The 23,870-nt window shown below is 39.2% G+C and overlaps 1 protein-coding gene across 2 annotated transcripts; it reads right to left on the reverse strand.

The window, feature by feature from the left end:
* Positions 1-10,500: 10,500 nt before the first annotated feature.
* Positions 10,501-22,959, reverse strand: supt16h (SPT16 homolog, facilitates chromatin remodeling subunit). 2 transcript variants are annotated; one of them, XM_058384932.1, is made up of 24 exons: positions 22,472-22,959; positions 21,595-21,687; positions 21,121-21,291; positions 20,709-20,861; positions 20,454-20,600; positions 20,209-20,360; positions 19,930-20,102; positions 19,705-19,795; positions 19,330-19,403; positions 18,519-18,631; positions 18,268-18,333; positions 18,038-18,133; positions 17,816-17,931; positions 17,513-17,666; positions 17,057-17,184; positions 16,335-16,597; positions 15,860-15,978; positions 14,756-14,994; positions 14,586-14,661; positions 13,013-13,182; positions 12,365-12,494; positions 11,695-11,821; positions 11,414-11,488; positions 10,501-11,286 (listed from the first exon to the last, which is right to left on the reverse strand). In XM_058384932.1, the coding sequence occupies exons 1-24, from the start codon at positions 22,535-22,537 to the stop codon at positions 11,183-11,185; spliced, it is 3,096 nt and encodes a 1,031-aa protein (XP_058240915.1). In that variant the 5' UTR covers positions 22,538-22,959; the 3' UTR covers positions 10,501-11,182. The 2 variants fall into 2 exon arrangements, with proteins under 2 accessions (XP_058240915.1, XP_058240914.1); XM_058384931.1 differs by having other exon boundaries at positions 18,032-18,133.
* Positions 22,960-23,870: the final 911 nt, after the last annotated feature.

The raw sequence follows: 23,870 nt of genomic DNA on the forward strand, positions 1-23,870 counted from the left end.
TGAGTTTCCTTTGTAAGGTGGTGTGACGTTCCCTTAGAGAAAGGGTAAGGAGCTCTGTCACCCGGGAGGAGCTCAGAGTAGAGGCTAACCCTAGGCTTGGGTTGGTTTACATCAGTGATTCTCAACCGGTGGGCCGTGGCCCTCTAGTGGGCCTTCGAGCGCCATCTGATGGGCCATATACGCAGTGATAGACTACCCCCAAATTAATTTTTATTTATTTTTTAATTGACAAATCTTGTTATTTTCTAATTATCTAATTGTTCTCATGAATTTATATGATCAAAAACACTCGTCATGTCAAGATGCATTATCTAAAAGCTAATTTATGTTTAAATATAGCAACACCAATCAAGTCACAATGCCAGACTGAACATTTGTTCGATCAGACACAGTAACATTAACTACGTTACTGTAATATGGATCGTTTTCTGAAAAGAAAAGCAGCTGTGGGAGACAGACCTGTGCAAGCAAAAGCTTCCAAGTGTGTGGTGAGAAAATACGATGCTGAATACATTAAATTTGATTTTATAAGGGCAGGTACTGAGACTAAGCCGAAGGCACAGTGTGTTGAATGTGGAGAAATTTTGTCCAATGAGGCGCTAAAACCATCAGAGCTGCAGAGACATTTGAATTCAAAATACCTGGGCTGTGTTGGGAAGCCAAAAGAATATTTTCTAAGGAAAAAAGATGGGCTTCAAGCTCAACAAAAAGTCATAACATTGTTATCAACTCAATCAAACGTCACCTTGAAAGCTAGCTATGTGGTTGCCGCTCATAGTAAGAAAGTCTTTACTGTCGTGGAGGAACTTATTTTGCCAAGTGCTGTGGATATGTGTCGAGAGTTACTGGGTGATGCAGCTGCAACCAAAATTCAGTCAATACCACTTTCCGATGACACTTTGGCTAGACGAATTGTTGACATGAGCAATGACATTGAATGCCAACTCGTGGAACGAATAAAGGCAAGCCCTAATTTTGCCATACAGCTGGACGAGTCGACGGACATAAGCGACGCTGCATTACTGTACTGTACTGCATGGATAGTAATCTTTGTGAAGATCTGCTATTTTGCAAAGAACTTCCAACGAGAACAGCAGCAGATAATGTCATGCACTGCTTTGATGAGTACTTCACTGAAAAAGGTCTTGATTGGAAATACTGCTCAGGTATTTGCACAGACGGCGCAGCTGCTATGACGGGAAAACATTGCAGTGTTGTTAAACAAATCCAAGAGCAAGCGCCAGAAGCAAAGTGGACGCACTTTTTCTTGCACAGGGAAAGTCTTGTAACAAAGCAGATGTCACCAACTGCATGAGGTCATGAACACTGCTGTGAGAACTGTTAACTATATTAAGAAGAATGCACTCAACTCAAGGTGTTTTGCAGCTCTGTGTGAATGACTTGATGCTGATCATTTGCAGCTCTTCTACCACAGTGAAATATGGTGGTTTTCAAGAGGATGTGTGCTTAATCGTCTTTTTGAACTGAGAAAAGAAGTGCACACATTTCTGGAAGAGCAACGCTCCCCCGCTTGCTGAGCATTACACTGATGATCAATGTTCTGCAAAACTGGCCTACTTATCTGATATATTTGATCTGTTAAATCAGCTGAATGTATCAATGCAATGAGGAAAGATTGAATGAAAGATTGTGTTCATTACCACCAGGGGGCAATATAAATATTTAGTTATGCCAAATGTCCTATGTAACACTCAAGCAGTTTTCCAATCATTTATCAGTGAGATTTTTCTTGACCTTCTTTAGCAGTTTGTGATCATATACATAGATGACATCCTCATTTACTCTTAAGCCCAGGAACAGCACATACACCAAGTTTGGACTGTCCTTCTCTGGTGACTGCAGGTGTGACTTTTACTGCATGACAATTTCATTCTTGGGATATATCATCAGCTCAGAAGGGGTCACTATGGTCCAAGCCAAAGTCACAGCAGTGACTGAATGGTCCAAACCCATGACAATTAAGGGGTTCGCAAATTTCTACAGATGATTCAGAGACTATAGCATGGTGGCTGCCCCTCTCACCTCACTCTTGATGGGGTACACCAAAGAAGCTGGAGAGATGCTGCACAAAGGGATTTCGAGAATTTAAAGACAAGATTTACAGCAGCTCCTATACTCAAACACCCTGACCCTAATATCCCATTTATCATGGAGGTTGACACATCAAACTGCGGTATTAGGGCTATCTTGTCACAATGTCATGGCACATCAGCTAAGCTATACCTGTGAGCGTATTCTTCCACAACATTAATTAACCACAACATAAGTTAACTGTGACATGGGGAACAAAGAACTGTTATTGATCAAGGCAGCTGACTTGAGGGTGCGAGGTGACCACTCCAAGTAATAACGGACCATAAGAACCTCAAGGACATCAAGGAGGCTAAAAGGTTAAACCCCCGCCAGGGTAGATGGACTTCTTCACCAGGTTCTATTTCACTGTCACATATTGACCAGGTTCCAAGAACTCCAAAGCTGATGCCCTGTCCAGGAGACATGACCCAGTTAACCAGGTCATAAGCTCAGAATTTATACTTATGCCATCACTGATCATCACCCCGATCTGCTGGGACTTGATGGAGGAAATCCAGAGGGGGTTACAAGCAGAACCAGCTCCACCAAAGGGATCCCCCTTCACAGCAATATGTGCCTCAACTGCACATACCATACAGTGGGCCCACAACATCCTTAGTTCAGGAAACCCAGGAATAAGACACACCACCCAATTATTTCAAGATGCATTTTGGTGGCCCACACTGATTTCAGACATAAGAGAATTTGTCCAAGCATGCCAGGTATGTGCCCATACCATGCCAAATTCCCACAGACCTATTTCTGCCAGTTCCTCACTGCCCATGGCTTGGGTTGGTTTACATGGGTTTACTGATATACAAATCTTTTAAATTCATTTAGTATGCATTAATATTTTGTAATGAGAACATTTGACAAAAATTGGTAGTTACAACAATAAGAAAAATAATCAGACAAAAATATGTTTCTAAAGGTAGTAAATTAATAAGATTTCCTGAATGATTCAGTCAATAAACAATAACGAATGTATTACAAGGGACCCGAAATTGCAGGATGTAACCAAATTCACATTATCAAACTAAATTAATGTAATTATTTAAAGATTAAATAATTAAGAAAATTGACCAAAATATACTGTCAAGGGAGCAAGCAAAACCCAGAAAGACAGAAGGATAACAGAGAACAGTTTCAGAGCTGCAGAATAAAATTTCACAATGATTTCACAGAGCCACACTGAGAAAAGTCACATGCTTGCAAACTGGTGTGAACCTTTTCTATAAATTGACTTCCATTTCTAATTTAATGAATGTGGTCTGCGTGTGCGATCTGTGTGTGCGTTGGAACTGAGCTCCCTGCAGACGAGTACACAGAGGAGAGGATCAGAGATTAATCTCAAACTTGTTAAACAGTCCAACATAAAAGGAAGTTTAAGAAAAATAGTCAAGAAAAATGGTATGTATATAATGATCAGTGTAAACATGGAAACAGTTAGAACCAGTACACCAGGCTTCCTGTCTGTGTCCTGGTCAATGTCATGAGGAACTTTCCAAGTTAATAAGTATGTGACTGCACACACAATTAAAGGCAACATGCCTACAAATATACTTATTGCGTAAGTGATCTGTGTATGTATGAAATGACAACCAGAAGCTAGAAGAAAAATGATGCAGAAAATGATAGAGCAGGGAGGAGTGAAAACATCAGAAATTAATGGATATTGTTGGCAAATACTTTCTAAGGCCACTATCTGGTGAAGCAATTGTCCATACAGCCTGGCTATAAACAAAAGTTCAAAAATGGTTTCACATGGGTTAAAGTCCTTATCGAAAATGTATGTTACAAGGAATGGATTCAGAATCAGTTCCAGCAGGTCACTGAGGAGGAGATAGACGGCGAAGACTGAGGTTCGACTTCCGCTCTTATAATGGCGGTACAGTACACTGAGAGCCCAAATAAGAGCTGGAAAACCTGCACACACACCGGCGATGAGGAAGATGGACAGGCGGATGATTTTGGTGTCCTGGTCTGAATTCCTGTTCTTAAAGCAGTACATGATGTGGAACACTGTATGTAATTAAAAATGGACAAAAGCACTGATGAATGTTTCTTTCATTAATAGTAATGCATAATTAAAATAGGTCAAAACGTTTATAAAAGAGTTTATGAAGAAGTTAAAAAGCTTGCCTTAAAAAGCTTTTGAATTTTGCAAAAATAAATAAATAAATAAAACTGTCAATTATTTTCTTACATTTGTTACATTAGGGATGTTTTCTACTTACCAAAGACAAACCAATCTGAGCACAAAGCAAAAATATGATTGCACAACACAGGAACCTTCACAGGACTTCTGAAACCTTAAACATTAAAAAAGAAAGAGAAACAAAAAAAGAAAAGAAATAAACAAGCCATATAAATAGCAATACATTATGGACATCATGTTATGCTTAAAGCAGACAATTTCATTTACATTGCTGGCATATGTCAGATGTTCTTATCCTGAGTAATGTACAAGAGTGAACATTAAGATATCGTCTGTCACAGGAAATTCTTTGGACACAGTTGTTCTTTCTGGTTTCTGGGAACCTGGAGCGAATCCTAGGGGACTCAGGAGACAACTTAGGGGACATTCTGGATAGGATGCCAGCTTATTGCAGTGCATAATCACACACACTCACACAGACACAGACAGACAAACAGACACACCCCATGGACAATTTAGAGATGCCAGTCAGGCTACAGCTAATTCCTTTAGAGGAAACCCCTAAAGCACTGGGAGAACATGCAAACTCTGTGCACACAGGGTGGTGATGGGAATCGAACCCCCAATCCTGGAGACACCATGCCCAATATACAGACACACTAGCTTTTTTTTACACCAAAGATTGAGATCTGCTTCTTGAAATCTGTTGCACTAAGTACAACTGAGTTTTATGCATTTCTAATTATTTATAGTTGTAGAATAACTTTTCTCCTGAAGTAAATGTGAACATATTAATGTTAAAATTGTGTTAGTCCCCAAACCGTAAAGGGTATTCTAATGAAATATTCACATAACTGGATTTTTGAAAACATTTCATAGAGCACTAAGAAAAATCCCAATTGAATCCTTCTCTAAATAAAGCTTTAACATTAAGGGTTCCCCAGCATACTGATAAGAGAAATTATCCAGATGGAGAAGAGGCCACCTCCAGTATCTGATCGATTGGGTTACGGCCGTAAAGAAAGGTCATGGGTGGATTCCTGGGAAATCCTCAACTCCTCAATGATCTAACAATTCCCCCAAAATCATCCAGAGCAATCCGCCCCCAGACCTAGAAGCTCATCGGGATAATGACACTTTCGGGTCATGCAGTTTTCATTTCCTGTCTATATATAACACTCAGTTCACTCTTTGCGAAGTTTTTCTAGTTCATCTGCATTACCAAGCCTTTTGTTTCCAATGATTTGGAGCCTCATTTGCTTTCCATGCATGACCAAGTTTTTGTGTATTTGGATTTGTCGCCATGATGATTGCTATTTTCTGGTTTTGGCCTGTTTCCAGTTTGTTCTTGCTGTTTCAGGATTGGGATTTGCATGCTCCGATTTTTAAATAAAACTCTGTACATGGATTCTACATCCACTCCACCCACGTCATTGTTACAATACTGTTGTGCATGAAAGTCCCAGTTGACTAGTATTTTCAGAAATATTTAAATCTAGCATCTAGTCACTGACATCACCTGGTCTCCTGTATACTGAACTTTGACTGAAGCTTTTGACCTGCGTGTGTATAATTTTAGGCATTGTTCTGCTGCCACATGATTGGCTGATAAACAGGTAAACTGTTGTTTCTAATAAAATAGCCAGGATGTACACTTTTTCACAAATACAATTTCTCCTATATTTGTTTCCAAAGAATTTTAAAAAAGAGCAAGTATTAGACAAAAGAGCAAATATTAAGACTTTTAATTTAATTAATTTTATTAAAAAAGGGGGGAAATTTTTTTATTTAACAATACAAGACTGACTACCAATTTTATTACTTCTTGAATAGTTATTGCTTGCACACACTACATTTTAGCTTGTTGGTGTCAGGGCTGCCTGGACCTGGACCTGATCATGCGGACTAGGTGGAATTTTTATTGCTTTGATTCATTAGTTGTTCATGCAAGAAGATTTCAGCTGCAGCAGAGTTGATGGTCTGGGAAATATTGAGGCTGTGTGAAGTAGAAAAGTGAATATTGATATGACCTGTTATTTTCTCAACATCTCTAGAGCTTTAAGATTAAGGGCAAGTTTGAGGCTTGGGTTGGTTTACAGTACATGGGTTTACTGAAATACAAACCTTTTAAGTACATTTAGTATGTGTTAATATTTTGTAATGAAATCTTTGTCAAATTTGTTAGTTACAACAAAAAATAGAAAAATAAATTTAAAAAAAACTTGTTTCTAAATGTAGTATATGAATACATTTTGCTGGATGAGTCATAATCTAAAACATAGAATGTTTACGGAAATCACACATTATCCCATTAAATTAATGTAATTAATCAATGATGACAACTGACCAAAATATACTGTCAATGGAGCAAGAATAAAATTTCACAGTGTTTTCACTGAGCAAAGTCACATGCTTGCAAACTGGTGTGAACCTTTTCTATAAATTGACTTCTGTGTCTAATTTAATGAATGTGGTCTGCGTGTGTGATCTGTGTGTGCGTTGGAACTGAGCTCCCTGCAGACGAGTGCACAGAGGAGAGGATCAGAGATTAATCTCAAACTTGTTAAACAGTCCAACATAAAAGGAAGTTTAAGAAAAACTGTCAAGAAAAATGGTATGTATATAATGATCAGTGTAAACATGGAAACAGTTAGAACCAGTACACCAGGCTTCCTGTCTGTGTCCTGGTCAATGTCATGAGGTACTTTGCAACTTAATAAGTATGTGACTGCACACACAATTAAAGGCAAAATGCATACAAATATAGTTATCTCAAATGGAACTTGCCTATTTATGAAATGACATGCACAAGCTAGAAGAAAAATGATGCAGAAGATGGTAGACCAGAGAGGAGTGAAAACACGAGCAATTAATGGATATCTTTGGCAAATACTTTCTAATGCCAATATCTGGTGAAGCAATTGTCCATACAGCCTGGCTATAAACAAAAGTTCAAAAATGGTTTCACATGGATTAACGTCCTTTTTGAAAATGTATGTTACAAGGAGTGGATTCAGAATCAGTTCCAGCAGGTCACTGTAGAGGAGATAGATGATGAAGGCTGAGGTTCGACTTCCGCTCTTATAATGGCGGTACAGTACACTGAGAGCCCAAATAAGAGCTGGAAAACCTGCACACACACCGGCGATGAGGAAGATGGACAGGCGGATGATTTTGGTGTCCTGAACTGAATACAAGTTCTCTGAGCAGTACATGATGTGAAACACTGTATGTAATTAAAAATGGACAAAAGCACTGATGAAAGTTTCTTTAATTAATAGTAAACTGTAATCATTAAATAAATGAAATAAAAAATGTTAAAAAGTTTATGTTCAAATTTTGATCGTTTTCTGATAGTTGCATGCTCCATTAAGTTCTAACTCCTTGTGTTCACTACACTTGATAAAAATGCATATTAAAAAAAAAAAAGGTCATAAAGTTTATAAACGAGTTAGAAGAGTTAAAAAAGCTTGCATTATCACAAGCTTTTGAATTTTGCACAAAAAATTTGGTAAATTAGGAATGTTTTCTACTTACCAAAGACAAACCTATCTGACCACAATGCAAAAATATGATTGCACAACACAGGAACCTTCACAGGACCTCTTAAACCTTTAAACATTAAAAAACAAAACAAAACAAAAAAAAAAACAATCCATATAAATAGCAATACATTAAGGACATCATGTTATGCATCAAACAGAATATTTATATTTACATTTAAATTTCTGACATTTGGCAGATGCTCTTTGGAAATTCTTTGGACACAGTTGCTTTTTCTGGTTTCTGGGAACCTGGAGCCTATCCTAGGGGACTCAGGGCACAACTCAGGGGACATTCTGGATAGGGTGCCGGCTTATTGCAGGGCTCAATCACACAAAGATTTTTACACCAAAGATTGAGATCGGCTTCTTGAAATCTGTTGTACTAAATGCATTATGCATTTTTAATTATTTAAAGAATGACTTTTCTCCTGACGTAAATGTGAACATTTTAATGTTAAAACTGTGTTAGTCCCAAAAGCATTAAAGGTATTCTAATGAAATATTCACATATAAGTAGCTGGATTTTTTTTTTTTTTTTTTTTTGAAAACGCTTCATACGGCACTACGAAAAAATCCCAATTAAATCTTTCTCTAAATAACGCTTTGACGATTTAATATAGCACTAACACTGACGCACAAACAATACTAATTGAGATGCATTCCGAACTCAAAGATTGAAATTAGCAGAGGTGGAAAAAGTAACACAACTTCCTTACTTGAGTGAAAGTACAGATACTACTGGTCAAACATTACCCCCATTACAAGTAAAAGTTGGAAAGACAGATTTTTACTTAAGTAAAAGTACTTAAGAATCAAAAGTAAACATCAGCGCATTATTTTGTTATTGTTGCATTGTTGTATGCAATACTTACAGTACCTTTTGTAGCATCCTAGTGAATATACTGACCAGTTTGTAGTATCTGTGGAATCAAGAGCGTTTAGAACGTTACAAAACCTACTGAAATTGACAAAAAAAAGACAGGCATAATCATTTTCATTTTTTATTTACCGCCCCCAGCAAAGAAGTACAGTACACATCTATATGCACATTTACATTCTATTGCACTACTTCCCATGCAAGTCACTTCATACAGTATTTATTTAACTTATCCTAGCTCTTTTCAAAAATTGTGTACATTTGTATAGACATTTCATACCTGTGTATATGTTTGCACCTGACACCAAGACAAAATTCCTAGTACTGTAAAGTGCTCTTTGCTGACAATAAAACTTTTTCTGATTTGAATCAAGTGGTCTGTAAATGCAGACTGATCCAACCGGCTTTAAAACCCAGCTACACCACCGCAGCTGTATAACAGCAACACTGCTTTAACAAAGAGCCATCAGAACAAAAGATTTCACACCGTTAGTTGTGACAATGACACCATGTCTCACAGATCACTAGTAGAGAGAAATCACACTATGGTCAAATAAGGCAAACTTAATAAAATCATCCCCTAATTAACATAACTACTTTCTACTTAATGACCTTGACAGAAATGTATTGGAGTAAAAAGTACAGTCTTTTAAATGTAGTGAAGTTAACCTCCCAAGACCCAAGCTTTGGTTTGGCTTGCATTTTATATTTCTCCTAGCTATTTGGAGGAACCAATAAATATAATAACCAGATACTTTTGAACATGAAGCCACTTCTTTTGTGTACAACAGGTTCCAGTTACAAAGAATCAAGCATTACGGTGCACACAAGCAAAAATGTGATGTCCAGAAAAAAATAATACTCATGTAAAGTACAGATACTCAAAAAAGTGTACTTAAGTACAGTCCTCAAGTAAATGAACTTTGTTACTGTCCACCTCTGGAAATTAGCAACTAAAATATTTAAACTGGTAAAGGGAATTTAACTTACAGGTGTGTGGAGAAATCTGTGGTGCAGGAATATTTGACTTGATAAGTTTACTTTATAGTTTAAAAGAAAGGAGAAACACTGAAAGCTGTAGCTTCGCGAGAATGGGAGGAGAAGAGAGTGACAAAGAGGTTGTGCTGTAAAACCACACATTGGTCAAGTGGGCATGTTTGTCTCTGTGCCCACATGGCTGTCCATGTACCTCTCAGAAACTGGAGAGATGATTCTTAACGGCCTGTTGGTGTGATCGTGTATGCATGTTGTCCTGAGATGGACTGATCGTAGGTCAAGTGTGTAAAGATTACAGCTTGTTCTGTGGTTGCCTTCTCTGCAGTGTATGTAAAAGAAGCAGGGCCACCACTAGTGAACTCTGCACAGCGGAAAAAGCAACTATTCTGGTGACAAGTTTCAATATCTTGCTGATCAGCATGTAGCTGAGAAGAGACAGCAAGAACGAGGAACAATAGGGTTAGTACTTAAGGGCGTAGTGCATTGAAACCCACTCTGACCATTCTTCTTTAACCACTCTCTTCTATGATGCAGTTTCAGCCACAGGTTTTTTTTTTTGTTGTTGTTTCCTGTGCGAACTCTACATACCATTACGCATGAAAGTCCAAGCGGACCAGTAAATCTCCAGAAATATTTCAGGTTTAGCATCTAGTCACTGACATCACCTATTCTGAAGCTCTTGCATAATTTTAGGCATTGTGCTGTTGCCACATGATAAACACAAACTCTTATTCCTAATAAAAATCATTTTTTTAAAAAAAGCCAGGATCACCAAAATTCAATCTCCTATACCTGCTTCCAAAGGGGGAATAAATGAACACAAAAAGAGCAAATATTAAGACTTATTTTATTTATTTATTTTATTAAAAAAAGGGGGAAAAAGATTTTTTTTTATCTAATAATACAAGACTACCAATTCAGAATGAAGAAAATGGTAATAACAAAAGAAAGTGTTCACATCACGTCTGTAAATTGGTCGTCTGTGTCCACCTCTTTGTCCTCCCTCTTCCGATTCAGGAATCAAAATGAATCTATACACAACCTTATATTCAAGCTGTTCCTTAAGAATGACGTACGAGGAAACCGGAGATGAAAAGGACATCATGACAGAAATGGAAAGAGTATTCTAATGAAGCAACGTGGAAAGGGGAAAGAAAGAGAAAAAAAAAAAAAAAAAAAGAGAGGGGGGGAAAAAAACAAAAAAACACTTAATTGCTCTCTATGGGTAACAAAAGAAAGAAATTTACAAGAAAACCTCTTTTTCATGAACTCTCTCTCACACACAAACATACACACAATGCCAAACAGGAATAAAAAGGTAAGAAATATGCCTGGAGTCTTTCTGCTCTCTGCATCATTTCTTCAACACTCACTATCCAACACGACTAAAGGGCAGAAACCTTTATTTACAGCGTGCGTGGCAGAGAGACAGCAAGAGAGTGAGACAGAGAGGGAAGGGTTAAAGAAACCACGATTTGGCAGTGTGGGTGTGTGTGTGTGTTCAAAGTAGTTCTAATGCCGCCGTTTCTTTTTGCTGCTGGTTGGTGCTGCTGAGGACCGACCCTTTCTTTTCCTGTTAGAAGTATCATCGTCCTCATAATGACTTTCTTTGTCAGCTAGAGAGAGAGAGAGAGAGAGAGCACAACAAAAACAAAAAGGTGAGAGGCAGCAACTTTAGTGCTCTACTGAAAATGTTTAAAAAAAAAAAAAGAAAAAAAAAAAGACTGAAAGTAAAGCATTCACCTTTTCTGGCCTCTTCCTCCAGTTCATCCCAGTCTTTGCCACTTTCTTCTTCACTGCCCAGCGACGCACTGTACTCTGGCAATCAGAAAAACATGTTTCTACATTTACTGCATGGAGATTTTGTTTTTAAAATATATAGAGAGAGAGTTTGGCATCATTTATAAAAGCATTTTAAACTTAATGGAAAGGGGTTTCTTTTCATTTCAATTTGTCCATCTGGACAGGTTAATTTAAATAATTCCTTAAAGACACTTTAAGCCGAACAAGCTTGTGTCAGTTACCAGAGTCTTCCGTCTCAGAAGAGTAATCTTCGTCGCTGTCTTCCTCCTCTTCCTCTTCCTCATCGGCTGAAGGGTTGAAGGTCTCGTCTTCCATCTCTGACTCGGAGTCGTCCTCTCCACCACTTCCCTACAAGCACATCTTACTAATTACTAATATTCCTATTCAGCATCATCACTCACACTGTTCTTAACACATTATTTATTTTAAAACCAAACTATTCAAAAGCTGACACAAAAAGTTTGCAAATTTAGCACTAAAGGTGATGTGTATAAAACTATTGCTTTGGAAAATTGTTTTCTCAAGCCCAGACGAAACGTCCACACAGCAGAGACCAGACACCAGTTGTCTCACGGGTCATAGTGGAGCTGAGGACAAAATATTTGGACCCTGGTACTGTGAACGCTCACAAAAACTACAGATTTTAAAAATAAAATTTCATTAGTAATTCCTCAGTTAAAAAAAAATCAGCAGAAGCTGCACTCAGTCAGATCTGGTTTTGTTCTGTGTACATGAACAGCTAACTGACTTAGACTCATGTATCATGGCCATGAAGTCTACAGAATATCAATACATACTGTTCTATCTCTCTGTATCTACATCTATACACACCTTGGGTCCGGGCTTATTTATACTGTGTATCTTTTTTTTCCACTCGAATCCATAACTTACCTCACTCTCAGGGTCAAGGAAGGACCAGCCACCCTGTTCAAAAAAGCCCTCAGGGTCATCAACGATGGTCTTCATGATCTTGGTCCAGTTCAGTGACTGAACTCCTTCTGTGTACTTGATGTCACATGAGCTGAAGAGAAGGTAAAGGGTTAATCATTGATCTCCATCAACAAATAATGATAAAAATCTTTATATCCTATTACCAAGGTGAGATTATTCAGAGACGCCAAATGGAAGACATTTTAGTATGTTCACGCATACGTCACTGCAATCTGAATCACACTGAAGGCAGTTAAAATCTGCTCCTTTGGACAGTGCAGCACAGAATAACCATTCATCTATCCCCTAGTCAGGTACAATGGGGGTCCAATACTGCAGCCCAAGAGCATAAACATTTTAATCTTGGTGTGCGCAATCTATAGCTCCCCATACATTAATGTTTGGCAATGAATTGTAACCCAATTCATCATGAATAGATAGTTACAGCCTGATAAACAAGGCAATGTGAAAAATCAACAGATGTGTTATGGCACCATCTGGTGGAAAGAACCAATACAAGAGACTGAGCACAAAAAGTAAAATCAAATAAAAACAAATACAATACAATGTTTTTTTCCAAATCAGCACCGAGTGTAAAAGTGAACCTACTTGAGCCACTCTTTAATTGGGTCAAGAGAGTTGACAGGCACTGCGTTGATCATCGTTACTTTCTTGTTGTAGTCTTTGTAGACAATGACGATGTCGAAGTTCTTTAGATGAAACTGCACACGCTCAAAATGAACAAGCTCCACTTCATCCAGCGTCACTACAAAAGGAGGCTACAGAGAGAGACACATGATGAAAAGACTTGATTAGTGAATTGCAGGAGAAAGCCAGCCCTGCAGTACATTTTTTTTTTGGCCCTTTGAGATAAATCAAATTGGCCCATCAGTTCCCGTTTCACGTACCAATCTGACACAAATCAGAGAAGTAACAATGTGGTTAAATCCTCCTCAGACTATAATGAAAATCACCACTAATAACATACCACAGACATCCAAGAGCTCGAGTCTTGCTTCATTACTACCATTTGAAAATAAAGCCATTTTCCGACTCAGCACGTTTAACTATTTTAACCATGTCTGCATAAACAAAAGAGGCATACTGCATGAACAGAAATGGCTTTGTATCCTGATAGGGGACACTACTCTCTACTATACTTTTTGTACAGTTCTGTTATACAACGATCAGGCATAACATTATGACCACCTGCCTAATGTATGAGCAAGATGGCTGCGCCTACACATCGCGAGGCTCAGCGTCTCTCCAGATTTACCGTACTAGTGGTTATCACCTGCATGTTTGTTCGTTTCAGTCGTTTGATTTTAACATAAGACAGTCAAGTTGTAACCCAACATCAATTATGCGCACACATCTAACCTAATATCTCCCTTTTGCTGCCAAAACAGCCCTAACCTGTCGAGGCATAGACTCCACTAGATCCCTGAAGGTGTGCTGTGGTATCTGGCACCAAGCTGTTAGCAGCAGATCCTTTAAGTCCTGAAGATTGCAAGGCGGGGCCCATGAAGAACTTAAAAGATACTTACAGGACTTAAAGGATACTTTTGATAGATACTGACCACTGCAGACCAGGAACACCCCATAAGAGCTGCAGTTTTGGAGATGCTCTGATCCAGTCGTCTATCAATCACAATTTGGCCCTTCGTCAAACTCGCTCAAATCCTTACGCTTGCCCATTTTTCTGGCTTCTAACACTGAAGACAAAATGTTCACTTGCTGCCTAATATATCCCACCCACTAACAGGTGCCATGATGAGGAGATCATCAGTCTTATTCACAGCAACAGTCAGTGGTCATAATGTTATGCCTGATCGGTGGGTTTGGTTTCGATAATTTTAAAGTGATCCATTAGATGCAGTCCCTGGGCATTTGAGCGGAGTTTAGAGCCTGAAAATGATGCCTCAGGTGCTGATACAGGGAAGAGGAGGTAGCAGCACCTGTTTAAATTAATTTAAGAATTAAATCATTCAGCCAGCATTGTGAATCGAATCGTGACCACAGTATCCTGTTACATGCTTTACATTTACAAACAATAAAAGCTGCCCTACTGAAAGAAACTAAGATTCCAATTTTTGTTACAATAGAGTTTTGTAACCTACGACCCATCCTGGTGTGTCCACTCAGTCACATGCTTTTATTTGTTTTGTGCTTTCACACTCACCCACTCCGTCACATTGCAGAGTGCGCTAGACGTAGGTTGCAGGAGACAAGTGCTTCTGTAGGGGGCGCCCTGGAACCTGCACAAAGAAACACGAATGAAACCAGTTTGATATAAATAAACTTCAAGAACAGAAAACTTTCCCCCCAGGATTATGGCTTAGAGTCCCTCACCCAAGGTCTCGGAAGGGGACCTCAAACTCGAGCTCCTCCTTGGTAAGTGTCTCGACTTTCTCGATGAAGTTCTTAAATGCCGACTTAAGTTTGTGTCTCATTTCACGCTCCATCTGCTCGGCGTACAGGTCGTCTCGGTCGTGCATGTGCTGGTGCTTGCCCAGGTCTGTGGTAATCTCTCCCACCTCTGTGTAAAACTGTACATCTGTGTGGCGCTTCTTCCCAAACATGATGGCATTCTGATGATCAATTAGAGGACATGTTAGAAAAGCTGGAAACATTGCCATGACAAATTTTTTAACCCACCATTATTATTGCTACCTTTTGGAAGACAGTCTGCTCTTAAAACCATTATATTAAAAATTGCAGTTATGTTCACTCCGGATTTAGGATATTGATCCGCAAGTGTAAGAATTTAATAAACATACAGTACCAGTGAAAAGTTTGGACACACCTTCTAATTCCATGGTCTTTCCTGATGTTTATTTCTTTCTACACTGTAAAACAATGCTGAAGGCGGCCGAAATCCACAATAATGTCGTTTGAACAGTTGATATTGAGATATGTCTGCTACTGATGCTCTGTAAAGCCTTCATAAAGGCTCTAATCTGAGGTGCTGTTAATTGGTGATTTCTGAGGCTGGTAACTCTAAATGAACTTCTCCTCTGCAGCAGAGGTCAGTTTTGGTCTTGCTTTACTGGGATGGTCTTCATGTGAGCCAGTTTCATCATGGTGCTTGATGGGTTTTTCAAATGCACTTGACAATACTGTTCTTGCAAGAACTATTCCAGAACACCTGACCTTCGTGTCTTAAAATAACAACTGACTGTTTTTTGTTGTCATTACATATGGATTACTTAAGTCCATGTGTGTTATTTCATAGTTCTGAAATCTCCAGTATTGTTCTAGAATGTAGAAAATAAATCCCTAAACAAAAAACATTGAATTAAAAGGTGTGTCCAAACTTTTGACTGGTAGTGTACTTGTCCTTGCTAGTCAAATAATCACAGACAGTAACTGCTCTGAACTTTTCTCCCCCTCTACTTTTCTAAATAAACAATTATTTTAATGATTGGGAGCCCAAACATAACACAGACTGTGTACCTTGAGGTGAAAATGCAAAACGATGATCATTTCTCCATCACATGGCTGGAATACGGCATGCTTGATGTTTTTGTACAGGATGTCCACTTTATCACCACGCACTGATGTGAAACGGAAACCTGTGAACAGACAGGCATTATGTGCAGATTTCTTTTAACAGAAGAAGCCCGTCCTTTCAGGCAGCTCCTGTAATTCAGCGAAAACATGTACAGCAGTCCACTAATGGCTTTGGCATTTTCACTGCTAAATTGGGCAAGTCAAATGAAATTTCTGTTCACTCTGTGTACATAATAGCGACAGATATGGATACTCCATTTATTTTCTAAATTGTTTTATTTCGTCTTTATAGGCTGGCGTATGGCCAACATATATTTGGTATGTTATTCTGTTTATCTTGTATCTGACATTCATGCATTTATTAACAGCAGAAAAAATTAAAATACACAAATCAAAACAAGAAAACGCTCCCCCTCACCATTGGTGTGCGCCTCCAATGAGCCCTGCATCCTCTTCTGGGCAATATTGGGCCGGATGTAAAGGTCTTTGAGCTTAGGGTTACTGCGGTTCAAGTTGATGACTAGTGAATCCTGCTTGACGATGCCTTCTTTCTCCTTCTCCTCAGCCTCACGTGTCTTGTAGCGTTTCTGCACCTCTTTGATTATACGGAAGGCATTTTGTAGATTGGTGGAGGGAACCAGTGTGTCACCAGGAGATTTCAGGTTTGATGCACGGTACGTACTGAGAGGAAGCAAAACAAAAATTGACAATAAAATAAAATCTGACATGATTAAAAAGTAGGAAAAAAATGTTCTACTTGGTCATAATAGGAAAACAGGTTCTTAATTTCCAATCCAGTTCTCACTACTGCATAATTTTCTAACCAAGACAGCATGAAATGAAAATTTTGTCTTTAATGACCCTGGGCACACTGTGTACAATTCATAACCACAGTTCTCTTAAATTGAATGTTGTTGCCCTCTTTAATCAAGCAGAAATCTTAGCTATAAATGTGTTGTCTATGCCACCATAAAACACACAGGCAGGGGGAGAAAAAGACGAAATGACGTTCCATTCCCTCAGCCAAAATCGAGCAAAAGCGTGAAATTAGCTGGAATTACACGCGAGTAAATAACGTCACAGGAGAAAGAATTTTTTTTTTTTTTTTTAATATAAACATATGTAGGAAAAAGCTCTCACATCTCTTTGACAAAGGTGGCCTCAGGGTTGGGGAAGATGTTGCCCTCGTGCCTCCCCAGAGAGCTGCCAGGAACGAAGAAGTTTATTCTCAAGTACGTGTAGTCTCCCTCGACTGACATACTGATGTTCTAAAAACACACAAACAAATAGAGAGATGTTTTTTATTTTAAAAACTGAAACTGCAGAAGACAACCAACATTTTCTGATCACAGTCTTCAGAAGATATGAATACACCGATAGTGTCCTAAACAATAACAAATGCTGGTGAGAGTAAGGACTGTGCTTCTTTTCAGAATGGCCAATCAGACAAAAGAGCAACAATAACCCAAACACTAACACATGGCATGAAGTGGACAAACTGATCATTGAAAAAAAAGAGTTTCTGTCCAGTTCATGTATTTAAATGAGATTACACAATATGTAGCACCTCAGAATTGATGCGCTTGTACATGATACCTTAATGGTGGCGATGTGAAAGGGTGTTGCTATGCCAAACACTGGCATGACGACCGTCTCGTACTTCTTGTCGATATAGAGCTTCATGTCCCGAATGTCCTTCTCACGAGGCATCTGGGAAACATTCTTGTAGGACACATTAGACTTTCTGGCCCTAGAAATAAAGTGCAAGTGTTCATCACTGCTATAAAATCCGTAAAGACTTTTATTCGATGTAAGGAGTAGAGACCCAAAATTATTTCAAAATCACAAGGAGTAACGCTTTCTTATTTACATTGCTGTTCAGCAATACAATACTCTTACTTTTGGACCTGCTGTTCACCCTTCTGTTCTGTTAGACGCCTCTTGGCCTCTTCATTCATCTGATTGGCCAATTCCCTCTGGTGGGTCCGTCTCTTCTCTTCTGCAGTCATCTCATTCTAATCAAATGAATTAAAAGGGTCACAAAAGCATTTTCTATACATATTTGGCATTTTTATATATAGATGTGTATATAAAAAAAAAGGCAACGACACGCACACTCACCCGGGTCCTTTCAGCCAGAAGAGCAGCACGAGCTCCTTTGCCCAGTAGTTCTTCGGCATCATTATCTTCTTCTTCATCATCCTCCTCATCATCATTCTACATGTGGAGATGCACAATGAAAGACTGCATGTGCACAGGCTATCTATTTATCTTGCTATACACACACACACACACACTTCTTGGAGTTACATCCTTGTATACAAGGAAAACTGATGAGGTAATGCATGTACCTTGAGGAAAATTCCAACATTCTTGATCTTCTTTTTCACTGGTGTGAGAATGGTGGCTGGGTCCTCCTATAAGTGATAAGGAGGAAGAGGGTGGGTATTGACATCAACCCATGTGCTGTAAATTCGCATTTGCGAATACATATGCAGTTATCTGGATATCCTCATTTCCTGCTGAATCATGCGAAAGCAGGTAGACACAAAAATAATGTTTAGGTGCATCTACTTGGCGCGTGTGGTCTTGTGCATCTTACCTCGTTGATCATAATCGTGTCTCCAATGAACAGGGCATACTTCTTCTGTTCCTCCTTCTTTCCCTCGCTGTTAATCAGGTCGGCAAAACCCAGACTCACACTCAACACCATGCCTACACACACACACACACACACACACAGTGAATGCTGCTGAACCGCTTCCTTTCAAAAGAATCACCATAAAACAAAGCAGGCACAAACACAAATCAGCTTCAGCACCCACCCAATGGACCCTGATATTACGCATCATTTGTAGAGTATGCATTAAACTAATTTACAGAACACACACGGCAATGTGCAGATGTTGTGACGGCGAGCCAATAAAAGCAAAAATCGGATCACTTCTTTCCAATCAACCACAGAAAAGAAGCCAATTGAGTAAGTGAGAAATGCATTATTGTGAAGCTTGATTGGAGGCAAGTTCCTGAAAAAGCTTTTTTTGTAATCTGTAAAAAAATGTTAAAACAAAACAAAAACCTGAAATGGTTTCAAATTAATATAGTTGAAACAGAAGACAGAAAGATCCAACTGGTTTGTCTTTCACAATCCTCACTGGAATTACTGCCAATGTGTAAATGTACACACACACACAAATAATCAAATTTATACAACACTCCAGCTTTAGAATACCCCGAAAAGTACAAAACTAAGAAGAAAGCCCACAGGACTGTAAATGTAAGCTTCTCATTTATCAGGTTAAATCCCAAAGGCTTCTGGATCCAAGGCCAAAACACTTTTACAGCCCTGGTCATCAATATAAAGTCATTCAACAGAAAAATCACACACAATGCCTTTCATGGGCATTCTTTACCTTTCTTCAGTTTGTATTGGTTTTTAGTATTCAGAACCAGAGAGGCTTCCCTGAACTCGATCCCCATAACGAACCTGAAACAGACAGCACAACGCACCATATTTAAGTCACAATGACATTTGTACGTGTTAAGACAGACCAGGTATAAACCTGTATACCTAAACTGCATGTTGTAATTGGTACTTTCCAGATTTAGATTTTTTCTTAAAAATTGTCAACCAATTAAAAGAAAATTTAAAAAAAAAAACACACAGACTGAGGGTTATAGCAACTGGTTTCCAATCAAGCACCTGTATAGCAATGATTGTGCAGGAACAGCTGCATCATAATTTTGCAGTCTGTGGTTCGAAGAGTTTGTATCTGCAGCAAACTTACCCCAGGTTCTTTGTGAGCTTGCTGATGAGGTCCGATTTCTCCTTTTTGACATACTCCATGACAGCATTGTAAGCATCACAGATCTTAACCCCTAGGTTTAATCATAGAAAAGGATGAATACTACCAATTTCAAAAACAAGATGCATAGAGGCACTGAAATGTTTATGGACCAAGATGTTTAATACAAGATCAACTAGTTCCTCCACACACCTCAAACCCACTCACCATGCTTAAGCTCTTTAAGGAGCTCTTCCTCCACCTGTAGGAGGAAATTGTAATTGTCCTGCATTTCCTGCGGTGGATCCACCATGAGTGTACGCACCAGGTTAGAGCAGTAGGACTTGTAGCGGATGCCCATGGCACACGTTATTGCGCCAAAATGCATGTAATTTTTGTCACTAAAAGAAAGAAAGAAAGAAAGAAAATGTTTTCACAAACTTTAGTAAATGCCACCTTTATACACTTCTGTAAAAATGAGGTACATCTTACTTTCACATTTCCTACCTGACCACGCTGAACTTGAGGCTGTAGTTACCGCCGCTCTGGATGATAGGAGGATAGCACATCTCCACAGTCGAGGGATCAACACCACCCAAAAATTTCCTGTCCTCAATCGCCTTCTCGACCGACTCTGCCAGCCGACTGTGTTTTACTTTCTGTTGAACATGCAAACAAGCTGCATAGTAATGGACATCCAGTACAAAACTAAATGATGTGTGGGTGTCAAAAACAAACAAAGTGTTCCTCACCTCATCTGCATCCACGATCTCCATGACCCTTTCCTTGAAAAACTTCGTGAAGACATCACTAGTGATGGAGGCAGCTTTCTTCATCAGCGTCTGCTCTCCATCCTCCTTTACTGCCATGGTATATGCCACAACTGCACTGATGTCCACCTAAAACACAAACACACACAGTGGAGCATGACTGTCTATGTAAATATAAAAGCATTGCTCTTTTCTTTATAGCCACACTGTCGTTCTTTACTTTGTAGTCATTCTCACCTTCTCCAGACCCTCAGCTGTGAGCATGTTGTTCCAGCTCTTCATGTACTCTCCGGGAAACTTGTCCTTGATAAAGACACCCACGGTCTTGCCTGCTTTACTGCCCCGGATAGCTTCGATCATCTTCTCAAAGTTCGCCTTGTTACTTTCATTCTGACAAAAACAAAGCAGATAAAACTTTTAACACTAACAAAGTGAAAAACAAAAATCATACTCCTCACCAGTGAGTAAAAATGGGACTGGTTTAGAAAAAAACAGAGATACACATATAAAAAAAAGATAATAGTAATAATAAAGTGATTACTTTGATGAACATTTTTTAGATTAGCTCAAGACAAATGTTCTCGTCCTAACATCTCCGAACCATAACAGAAGGCTGTAATCCAAGCGAGGAAGTCTGAAGCACTTCTACCTTTTCTCGAACCAAGAGCGTGACAGGCGGGATCCCGTTGGCGTTCTCGTTTCCTTTGGTGACTGCAACCTGTTTGAGGAACTCCAGCTTCTTCTTGCTGGCCAAGAAAATAATCTTGGTCTCACAGAACACCATTATGGTATCTGTCAACTCGTAGCCAAACAGCCATGTCTGTGTGTGGGGGGGAGGGGGAGAAATCCTCATTTAAACCAAAATAATGAAAAGAAATTCATCAACTACACAGTGTAGAATACATAGATTAATATTATGAGAACGCTCTCTGATCAATTTTGCCACACACAAAAAAAATGAGTTTCCCTTTGAGAGCCACGTGCATGTATGTGGTTAACTCTTCTCGTGCTACATGCATGAAGAGCAAACAGATACAAGACTGGTGCCTCCTCCGTGCCTCGCGCTGCATGAAAGCATCCACCAAATGACTAAAGACAATGTGAAAGTTTTTTTTTTTTTTACCTCGAGGGCAGTGGACTTGGCATACACAATCTCCTCATCCACTCCAACAGACACCACGATGGCATCCACCTTCCCAAACTCATCTTCACCTTTCTGTTATAAACGCAAGACAAGACAGGAAGGGAGACAATGAGAAAGCATTAGAATTGCAACCAGCAAGCTTCAAGGGCGAGAAATTGGAACATTGTAACGTTTAGCATCATGTCTCGGGCTAAGCAGCGCGAGCTAACCTGAGGCTGAAAGCTCTGCAGCTAATAATTGATTTTTTTTTTTTTTTTTTTTTTTTTTTAATTCCTTACATTAATTTATCGGATGCAATGCCACGAAGGTTATGCACCCATGCACCAGCTAGCATCTCTAGGCTTAGCCTGCCATGCTATACTCAAGTTACTTTCTAAAACAGGGAAGATGCTAGCTTCGGGACTAAGCGCGTGGCTAACTGTTTAACTAAAATACTCAACCAACTATGGATATATGGATGTATATATATAAAAGAAAAGTTTTCCTTGTGTTTTTCATCAGTTACACTTTAATGAATAAAAAAACAAACAAACAAAAAAACCGAACACATAGTAACTACCAGGCTAAGGCTAATACACTGAGCTAGCATCCGGGCTAACGAAGGCGCGAGCTGCCTTACACTGCTAAACTAAACACACTCCTAACATAAAGAATTCATAGTTTCACGAAGCAAATGTGATGTACAATATATTCGCGTGCCTTAAACGACAGAGCTGGTTTAACTCGACGCCGTGAAGCTACCTCACTACCTTTGGTCCTAAAAACGCAGGCCTCTGAAACGCATCACGTCAAAACGCAGGGCTACACGCAGGCTTTCCCCCCCCCTTCGTCCATATTGGATGTTTTTCTTTTTTACCTTCCAGTTGCCGTACAGTCGTTTAATCCGGCGATAGTAGGCCTCCTTGTCCAAGTTCACCGTCATCTCTGCTCGTTAGCTCGGTGCACAAACTCCAGGTCCCGGCTCCGGTGAAGGCCGGAATATGAGAAATCTCCGCTTTCTCTTTTTTCCTTCCTCGCCCTCTCTCTCTCTCTCTCTCTCTCACGCACGCGCGCGCCTCGCAACAAAAACCTCTCTCTCTCTCTTTTATTTTTATTTATTTATTTGCTTAGCTGTGTATTTATTTACCGCAGCGTGATATTACACGCACCCGTATTTTCTTTCTTTTTCTTTAAAAAAAAAAAAAAAAAAACCACACTTTTTATTACAAATAATAACAATAATCAAACGTCCGCGCGAGCTACCAGAATCAGGAGGTGTACGCTAGCTCCATGGCTAATTCAGCTGCATAAATACCGCCAAATGCGCATGTATGATGTTCCTCGCGCAGGCACGCGCATAATTACGCGCTGTTTCTCTCTCTCCCTCCGCCTTCCTCCCTACAACTTCTTCCCTCCTTCCTCTTCCTCTTCTTCCTCTCTAAAATCCTCACCCACTTCGATTTATACCGCAGGTATACGACTATCAAATGGCAAATAATTAGAACTGTGCCTTGTATTGTTTTTATTTTACTTGTGTTTCTTCCGTTTACAGTAATATATACATGTATAAATTATGAAGCAGGTATATATATATATTTGTACGATTTATTTATTTCAATAATTTTTAAGAAATATGTGTATTTTAATGCATGTATAAATATAAATATATAAATATATAAATATATAAATATATATATATAAAATAAAATAACGCCTCAAAGCCATTTTATGCTTAGGCTCCGCCCACTTCGCTATGAGCACGCGCAAATTTCCCGCCTTTCCGAAGGTTCCCGCCAATGCATGTCAATTTAAATGGCTGCCTCAGAAAGAGAGAGAGAGATGGATGGGATTGTGAAATATACACTGAATGTGAAGTCGCAGTGTGCTCTAACACTGAGAACTACACTTTATGGCCAAAAGTTTGTGGACAGCTAACCATCACAGCTACACTATATTGGCAAAAGTTTTGGGACGCTCCAGCCAAATCATTCAGTTCAGGTGTTGTCTTTCAGGGGTTGGGCTCGGCCCCTGATAGAACATCTTTGGGATGAATTACAGCGGAGACCAAAACTGGGACGTCTGCCTTCACATGCACATGAATGTAATATGGAGTTGGATGACTCTTTGCAGCTAGAACAGTTTCAACTCTTCTGGGAAGGCTTTCCACAAGGTTTAGGAGTGTGTTTATGGGAATTTTTGACCATTACTCTATAAACGCATTTGTGAGGTCAGGCACCGATGTTGGACGCGAAGGTCTGGCTCGCAGTCTCTGCTCT

The sequence above is a fragment of the Hemibagrus wyckioides genome, linkage group LG29 (genome assembly GCF_019097595.1).
Source record: "Hemibagrus wyckioides isolate EC202008001 linkage group LG29, SWU_Hwy_1.0, whole genome shotgun sequence".
Lineage (NCBI taxonomy): Eukaryota > Metazoa > Chordata > Actinopteri > Siluriformes > Bagridae > Hemibagrus > Hemibagrus wyckioides.